Source organism: Ascidia mentula, chromosome 1, assembly GCF_947561715.1.
Source record: "Ascidia mentula chromosome 1, kaAscMent1.1, whole genome shotgun sequence".
NCBI lineage: Eukaryota > Metazoa > Chordata > Ascidiacea > Phlebobranchia > Ascidiidae > Ascidia > Ascidia mentula.
This window is the reverse complement of record NC_138566.1, coordinates 10833486-10842232: the sequence shown is the minus strand read 5'-3', so window position 1 is coordinate 10842232 and position 8747 is coordinate 10833486. Positions and strand designations below refer to the sequence as shown.

At 36.0% G+C, this 8747-nt stretch overlaps 2 protein-coding genes across 3 annotated transcripts; both read right to left on the bottom strand.

Moving 5' to 3' along the window:
• Positions 1–718: 718 nt before the first annotated feature.
• Positions 719–3659, bottom strand: LOC145901810 (NAD kinase 2, mitochondrial-like). Of its 2 annotated transcripts, XM_082989623.1 has the most exons (10): positions 3422–3659; positions 2953–3167; positions 2745–2888; positions 2552–2673; positions 2097–2180; positions 1810–1982; positions 1649–1748; positions 1366–1589; positions 1173–1308; positions 719–1031 (listed from the first exon to the last, which is right to left on the bottom strand). In XM_082989623.1, exons 1-10 carry the CDS (start codon positions 3591–3593, stop codon positions 899–901), a joined length of 1503 nt encoding a protein of 500 aa, XP_082845749.1. In that variant the 5' UTR covers positions 3594–3659; the 3' UTR covers positions 719–898. The 2 variants fall into 2 exon arrangements, with proteins under 2 accessions (XP_082845749.1, XP_082845740.1); XM_082989614.1 differs by having other exon boundaries at positions 1173–1589.
• Positions 3660–4897: 1238 nt separating this feature from the next.
• LOC145907979 (uncharacterized) lies at positions 4898–8524 on the bottom strand. Its single transcript, XM_082995134.1, has 9 exons — positions 8311–8524; positions 7797–7902; positions 7646–7734; positions 7497–7562; positions 6816–6953; positions 6609–6733; positions 5997–6116; positions 5718–5817; positions 4898–5262 (listed from the first exon to the last, which is right to left on the bottom strand). The coding sequence occupies exons 1-9, from the start codon at positions 8446–8448 to the stop codon at positions 5095–5097; spliced, it is 1050 nt and encodes a 349-aa protein (XP_082851260.1). The 5' UTR covers positions 8449–8524; the 3' UTR covers positions 4898–5094.
• Positions 8525–8747: the final 223 nt, after the last annotated feature.

Sequence of the window (8747 nt, the reverse complement as noted above, 5' to 3'; positions counted from 1 at the left end):
AGTACGATTTCAGGTTAGGCACGTTTTAAATATGCCTCCTCTCTTTTAACCAGGCCAACACCATAATTCGGACGTAACAAACCCGAAATTGGCAGCTGTTGAAGACGAACAGTTTGTCCGTGAAGAGGACGGTGAAAATTCGCATGGCCCAGAAGGACCACAAGCAGGTTCTTTCAGTACGTTTTACTCAGCAAAATTTATGTGTTGAATCTGTACCGCAAATTTTTGAAATTGATATTGACTTCTTTAGGCTTTAGAAGAAATTTAAAGGAGCGCAGCACGTTGGCCACGAAATGCAGGCAAGAAATAAATCAATAAATAGTTTATTTTTTTACATGTAGCCACTTTTAACCGTTATTTGCCGCTTTTCCCATAAAAAATACTTAAAAAAAGCGGTGACAGGAAGTGTTTCATCTGACTGCTTTGATCCACAGCAATACGATTAATAAGTGCAGAAAACCAAGTCGTCCGTCACTGTGGTTCACGCGAGAGGAGATTCAGAAAATTCAAGTTGTGACCCTTGGCAGGTCTGGGTGCGAAGTCTAGCAACGAAAATGCGAATTTTTACAACCAAATATAATGTTTCTGTTGTTGTCAGGCATATTGTATTTTAATACTCTGTTCTTCTGGCAAATTAAAACGTATCTTTTATTAACCGACGTTTCGCCTGCAATCCAGCAAGGCTTCCTCAGGATAATGGTACTTGTACAGCTTTACAACCAACACATAAACCTTTATTTTTCGACAAGCAATAACAAAACGCACAATGCACACTGACCTGCATAAAAATACGAAATAAAATAAAAATAGGCAAAATCAAACAAAAAAGGGGATGACGTGACACAGTCGGTAGCGGTTCGTCGATCTACGTGGAGTAAACACATATTGCGTGTGTCTGCTATTCATCTTCGTCTAATATTACTGTTCTTAATGCGTCTTTCGGGACAATCTCAAAGCGAGCAATTGCTCCATCGTTGAAGGCAAACGAGGTGTCTCCATCAATGCATAAAGTTGCATCCCAACAACGGGACCTGCGCAAAACGTTCAAATATCAAAGATTGCACTTTTAATTATTCAACATGTTTAAACAAGTAATAACACAGTGTTTTGTGTTTGTACATTGTACTTGGGTCCATGTTTTTCAATAAATGTGAGAAATAAACACAAGTTACCTGATGACGATACTTTCAGCCCAACCATAAGGCTGAGCACAAGAGTAAACTTTATTTTGCATTGGATCTCTCACAGAGAACAACATTTTGGGTTCGCTTGGTTCAAAAACAAAAGAATGCGCAAACCTCTCAGTGGCTACAAATATAAATGATTGTTTTAAATCAAAAAAAATACCAAAAACTACACATTTACCTTCATTTATTATCGAGTCCTCTAATTTCTGCACTGTGTCAAGTGGATACTTTGCAGTCTGGAGGTTTTGTGCAATTTTCAGTAATGTGTTCACCGATGAAGAATGTAAACGACATATGTTGTAAGACCACGCAGTGGAACCGGTGCCAGTGGAAATGCAAACACCAGAGCTCTTTTGTTTTTCTGGCTCCTTGTCATCAGATTGAATCACATACAAGGAAGGTCTAGTAAGCAACAGGTTATAAAGACTAGTGGTACAATGAGAAAAGTACCAAGACCTTACACAGAGGCAATGGACTCCCCAATAAAAATTTCATTTAGTGCAAGAACTGGTAGTGCTTGGTTGAATCTCTTTTTCGTAAGAACACTGTCATTTAAGGAATCTGCAAAGGTTTCATAAAGTCAGTCAGATGTTTTTACCTTTTACATAAATTAATATGTAACCATGCAAAGATGAACAGCTTGAGTCATCAGAATCATCATCACTGTAATTAGGGGATGGTGTTTGCTCATAATTTCCAAGCATTCTATCTCTTAACATGGTACTGTTGTTGATAGGCTTGTGATCAGTATCACAGCCAGAAAGTGTTATGCGAATTCTTTGCCTAAACAGCCATCTAAACATGTTGGACAACAAGATTATTAAATGCAACAACTTTTATGCACATTATTCATGTATTATTTTTCACTTGAACTTGTCATTGCCAACTGTCTTGATTGAATCCACTTACTTGAACTTGCCGTTCATGAGTTTGTCAAGGGCCTCATCTAAGTTTGTCGTATATTTTGCTGGTAAGCAGAGATGCCCTTCTGACCTACAAATAGTGAACTTAAAATTATACAAATACTAAGGTTTCCTCAATTAAATTTTCATTTTCAGCACATTTTGCATGACATGGATTATAAGTTTTGCAGACCATAAAGAAAACAGGGGATACAAAGCATACAAACTTTCATTTGTCATTATTTTCTAAGCAGTAATTTAAGGATATCAAAAACATTGTGTAAACTCACAGTTAAATATGGTTTGCAGAAAGCATTACCAGTTGCCCATAGTACAGTTACAACTACTGCATTTTTGTTGGCCAAATTTTGATAAAAATATAAGTGAACAATTTGTGTTTGTCACATGGTTTCAAATTCTTTTCCGAAATTAACTTACTCCACACAATATAACCAAACCAACCTGTCTGGTGCAGTGTTTATACCGATCAGTGGCTTATTACTATTCTTTATTTTAGTTGCTGTTGACAAAAAAGTTCCATCACCTCCAGCAGTTATAATTGCATCAGCCCACTCGACACATTCCTGTTGGTCAAACACAACATACATTAATATCGAGCAAATAAAATATCTCCACAACATAACTGTTTACAAACCTTTGTGAATGATGTATCTCCTCTTGTACTCATCCTAAATTCGATACCTCGCCTTAAAAGTACTTGTTTAAGGAGCTCTAAATTTTTCAAATGCTTTCTGTGTTTTGATAAAAGTGCTCCATGGTTTGAGCCACGCAGTTTCAACTGTACAACAAATACTATATTACCAAACACACTACAGGTAACATAAAACTACATGGCACTATACCACTTCTTTAAATTGGTCTTCTGTATAACTTTCATATCGCTGTTTTTCAAACTCATATCTGGTCATTTTTCCAATCACAGCAACTTTTTTTAAACTCAGATTCAGGCCATGGTTTGATTGATTGTTTTCATCACCATCATCACATGATGTTTCCCAATGCTTGCAGTAGGTAGATGAATGCGAGGTTGCCATTGCAATCAAATTGCCTTTAGTTCCTAAATATTATTCAAATCAATGGCAGCAAACAATGCAAAAGTCATTCAGGATAAAATTTATGGAGTTTTTGACAAAATTGGGGAAATAGTACAATATAAACTGCACTTAATTGACACAGTTGTATTTAAGATATTTTGAAATGAAAAAATAAGTGCATTGATCGGGTCTAATAGTCTATTAGCTTGGAGAAATAATTTTTTAGAATAATATAGATAGTTAAGTATATAGGAAAAACAAAGACCAAGGTACTTACGCAGAAAATTCAATAAGAGTCTCGACGAGGCATCAAACTTTGTTAGATTCCGTTTGACGCAAAAATGTTTGCAGTAGGTCGATGAACGAACCGAATACGACAGATTCATTCGTGACAAACACCTTGAAAAATGCTGCGCAATTTTGCGACGAATTACAATGCGCGCAGACATACTGCGTCGAAATATTACGCAAAAAACAACACAACGGTCAACACGCGCATCTTCTTGCAATTTGTACAAATCACAACAAACGAGAATAGAATTACAGGATACTTGTACGCACACAACCCAGCTCTCCGAAAGGAGGATCTGTGTATCTGTATTTTCGATTTGTTTATAGGCCTACGTGTTACGTTTTTAGATTTTTGTGAATCGAATATTAAAAAAATTTCATCCTGTATTGTAGTGTAGGGGTCCGCAAATTGGTGGGTCGCCTGTCCATTTTGGGTCGCGAAAAGTTTAAATGTAGGCCAACTACGTCACTTCTGTCTTCTAGTTAATTTTCTTAAAAATAAGCACGGATCCAATAATATGAATTTAGTTCACAGAATATGATTTGAAGTTACACGGGGCATAATGGCACTATTGTCTTAGCTTTTGCTTTATCATATTGTTTCCATCTTGTTGGTGCTGCGGCTTTTGCATGTTTTGCTTGTATGCTGCTATGACTGAAACTAAGTCTGCTTGCACGTTCTTTAATATAGGCTAGCTACTAAGTTTGACTCCGTGAGCAAACTTACTTTATTGAATAGAAAGACACGTTGCAATATTAGGTGGCGTAACCTTAAATTGTTCCAAGCGCGTTAGTGACTGTGCGAGTAACTTCTACCACGTGCCTGTTAGTTAGTTGGGTGGTGTAGCGAACACAGTGAATATAGTGAATCAGAGAATGAAGTGCGGTAGCACGTATATTACAAGTTTTACGATGAAAAAAGGTCTGTCGGGAAACATGCGTGGTGCTACAGTGCCCAAAGAATGATGGTGATTGTATAGTCACCACAAAGTGGATTTTTTGCCCTGGCCGTTAGACCAGCAAGATCGTCCAAGGTCACACCAAGCTGCACAATGCAGCTCACAGAATATATATTTCTTGTACAAGTAATTAGACCATTTATACCCTATTAACCAGAATTGACGCAGTCTTATGGCCAATAATCTTGCTACATTCCTCGCACATCTTTGGCGTCGTCGTTCCTCATGAATTAAAAGTTGGAAGAAAATCCCTCATATTTAAATAAAACTTAACTTACTAAAAGGCCGTTCCTCATGAAGATATAGTTACAGAGTAAGTTTTGGATAACGGTATATTGCTGACGCTGCCATGTAAATGACCCAACTTCAATAGGGGTTTTCTTGCAAAAACTTTATATCACGCCTACCTGGCTTCGTCTCAGGTTAATCGCCGTGTTGCGATTGTATTTTGTATGACACTAAACTGACAATGTGACCATCACAGATGTTTTCCGACAGCCATATCAGTAAAGCTTGTTTATAATATTTGAGCAACGCCAACCACCACATCTATTAACCAAGCATGCTTGGCCCCAAGGCATGCTGTTTACGGAAGATAGCATACCAGTCAACAGAGTCGCAACGATAGGATAGTTTTGTACAAGTTTAAGTGCAAAGCAAATTACGAGTCTATATTTTCAGTGCTAGCAGCACCGCTTCACTAATATTGCTGGGCACACAAGAGCGGCTTCTTGTCTTGACAGCTGACGACGGAAGCAGAAAAATATGGGGAAACCTTTGCGCCATCTGGTGCGGGGTAGGTCTTCATATAGGTGGGAAGCTTACCCTCGCTATCCCGTATGAAAGCCAGGTCGCCGTTGACGCTCAACTATAAAAATAATATATGACATGCAAAGCACATTTTTCATCAACACGAATCTACAAAAACATTTTCACGATTTTTAGCAATTCGGAGTTTTGGCAATGTTTTTGGAAGTACAGAACCTGCTCAAAATGCTGGTGGGTGTTTGGATTAATATATCGCTCACATGCTGAAAACGTAAAGTCTACATAATTACATCCAGTTTTATTAAAGCTAAGCCACATTTCTGATATTTGAGAAGGATCTGCTTATGAATCTTTGACTTACAAATTCGGGAAGGACACAGCTATGCAAATGTATTTGTATAATATTTACACCAGGAGATGCCTTATGCAAAAAAACTACAAATATCAAACCACTTATTATAACAGAGGCTGATAACAACGAACTGTGCCATATGTTCAATTTTTATAGCCAAGGTCAGTTATGCCTTTTTCTTAATATGTTTGCTCTAAAGTAACCTGTGGTTTTGGTCCAAACTGAATGCAGCAACTGAGGAGAAGAAGCAAAAAGGTGGAAATCCAAAAAAGTGTGAATACCAACTCAGGAAGACCCTGTTTTCTGAAACATAGAACAATACAACATGTACAAGAAAGCAAATGAGTTAATGATTGGTAATGTAGTCTATTATTAATGGTTACATTATTTTGCTGTCCCTGACAGGCTGCCACCTTCAGAAATTTAGTAATCCATTAAAAAAAAACAATTTAAAGACAAAAAACAACCAAATATTTTCATACTTTGTAAAGCATGACCACCAGCTTTTATGAAGTTTTTGCCAGTAATGGTCATATGCAGTATCAGCTAGATCAGGTTCGTCATTTCTTCTGTACAAGCTAAACACCCCAAATGATCCAGGGCTAAAAAGTAAACAATGCAACAGTATTATGAAAATACAATGTTCCTTGTTTCCACATATTCTTGGCCAGTACAATTTACAAATGTAGCTTTAAAGCAGTTTACTGAAGAGATTATTTATTTATAAACTTGTATACACATTTTATTTAGAAGATACATTGGCAATGTCTGCTTAAAAGCTGCATATTATCAGGTTAAATGTTATCGACCTACAAACAATACAAGCAGAATAGAACATGGATGTAAGTTAGACAACATACAGGAAACAATTCACAATCACACAGCAGGCACATGTTTTGTTTGAAACCTACTTAGCTGAAAATATATTAAATGTTGCATTACTTGCATAATTTTACACATTATATATTATGTACATTATGTTAAATAGCACGTATGCAGCAAACTACATACAGTGTGGTTGTGTGCTTGCATAAAATTGTAACCTACCATTTTCACCAAATAATAACAAACATTACACATGGAAATCATATTACCTGTTGGCATTGGTTTGAAGATTTGTTTCAATATTTTCTTTTTCTGTCGACTTGGATTTGTCATTTTCAGTATTTATGCTTAACTTTTTGTTGGGATATTCTGTGTTTATTTCTGGTTGATGATGCTAAACAATAGGCATATCAAATTAAAAAATATATTTAATTTTATCAAAAAAACATTTCCGCAATATCTTAATGAGTCAATACCTGTATGATTATTATGTCATGGTGTGTACCATCAGAAATGTCAATTATCTCCGTATCCGCTGCAAAAGGCATGAATGACTGCATCATAGATAAGGATTGCCATGCAGAGTTCATGAAATCATTCATTAAACTGTCAGCCTGCAATAAAAATATGCAATGAATGTGCAAAAAAGGCCATATTAATTGAGAGCTGCAGACAGGGTGTACACACAGTATTTCAACATGTAAGGTCTCATTAGTGCAGCTGCTCTCAATATGCACTGAACTCTAGTAGAAATTACCCGACTCAAGCATCCAAGTATCAAAACTGGTGGTTCTTACCCTTTTTTATGATAAGAACAAAATGCAAAAAAAACAAGTTTGTAAAGGGCCAAAAAAAAACACCAAATTTAACAAAGATTAGTGGAAGAAAAACATCAGAGTATACAAGTAATGAGAAACTTTAAAATTCACCTGTCATTAAAACAAAATTTAAATTTACCTGTTATAAAAACAATCTGTCATATTTACATTTCTTAAATAAAAGCAACAAGAACTGATTTTATACAAGTACATGGCATAAACAGCAAAAGGAAATAAAAACTGAAAATATTAAAGGTAGTCAATATCTACCGGGATTGGGAAGAAATTGACATTTAATATGCAAATAAATATTGTCACAAAAGATATTGCCCAACTTACATAATCAAAAATACCAGTGCCAAAGACATCATCATTGTTGTTTTGGTTGAAGGGATCAAAAACTCTCTGTCTCACAGACAAAAATTTTGTGTTAGTTAATCTGTCACAAAACCATGGTATTTATTACAATGTAAAAATACATCCCTTACATTTAAGGCTTCATTGGATGACTTAGAGATTGCACAGCCATCTTGACAGGATTTCAACAAGTCTTGTTTTTCATATGCTTCCGAACAAGCTACACAAAACAGTAAGTTTTTAAAGTTTGGCCCAGACCAAATTGTTGGCCCAACAACATACCAGAATGGCATTCTTGTAAAGTCTGGGTACTGTTTCCTGGTTCAGTCACCCATTGACAAATGCTGTAAAGTCTGCACCCTTTCATGCAAGCTTCAGTTCTGCGATCCTAAACAAATATAATACTTTGGTATAAATAACCAGACTGGTGGGACAAATTTAACTCAAGACAAGGCTATCGGTAAATTTTCGTAAAAGTGCGTGGAGGATTTATCACACCATTTTTTCAAACTTACAATTTTGCACTTCTACAACATGTTTGATTTTAACCCAGATTAGAAAGTTTGTTTTTTGCCAGAAGATTTTGATTCGGTGATCGTTAATTGCGCGGTAGATCACAACGTTTTTTCATATGGTAATGCATTAGCTCAATAATATTGCACAGATTATCAGTAAATTTTCGGGTAAATCCTCCGCACACGACATTTTTTCCAGTCTGGATTTTAACTATACACCTAAGTTTTACACAGTTGTAACACAAAATCAAAAGCAACAAATCATTGCCAAACCAACGTACATTGCTGTGTGTACAATTTGTTTGGCATGCATTGGGATCTGATCGGAAACCACTCAATCCCATTGCACATGTAGAGACAAACAGGAAATTTAAGAGAAACATACAGTACACTGCCATCTGGTTGGCAAACATTGCCATGCAGCTTATGAGGTTTGGTATTTAATATTGTTGTATCAGAAACAAGATCGCTATATATACATAGGATTTACACAAAATATCTGGAAAAAAAATTAACAAGATCAGAACAGCAATATAATAGGCTATATTTATATCTCTGTTTTAGCGTCCTATACGACACATAAACTACTGCTTTCCAGGGAAAAAAACAGTAAAAGTTCAGCAGGTCACCTATTCAATTCAGTTTTACCAATTACAAAATAAAATAGAACAACAATAAGTGGCGACAAAGAAAATAACAAACAAAGGGTCAAAGGTTA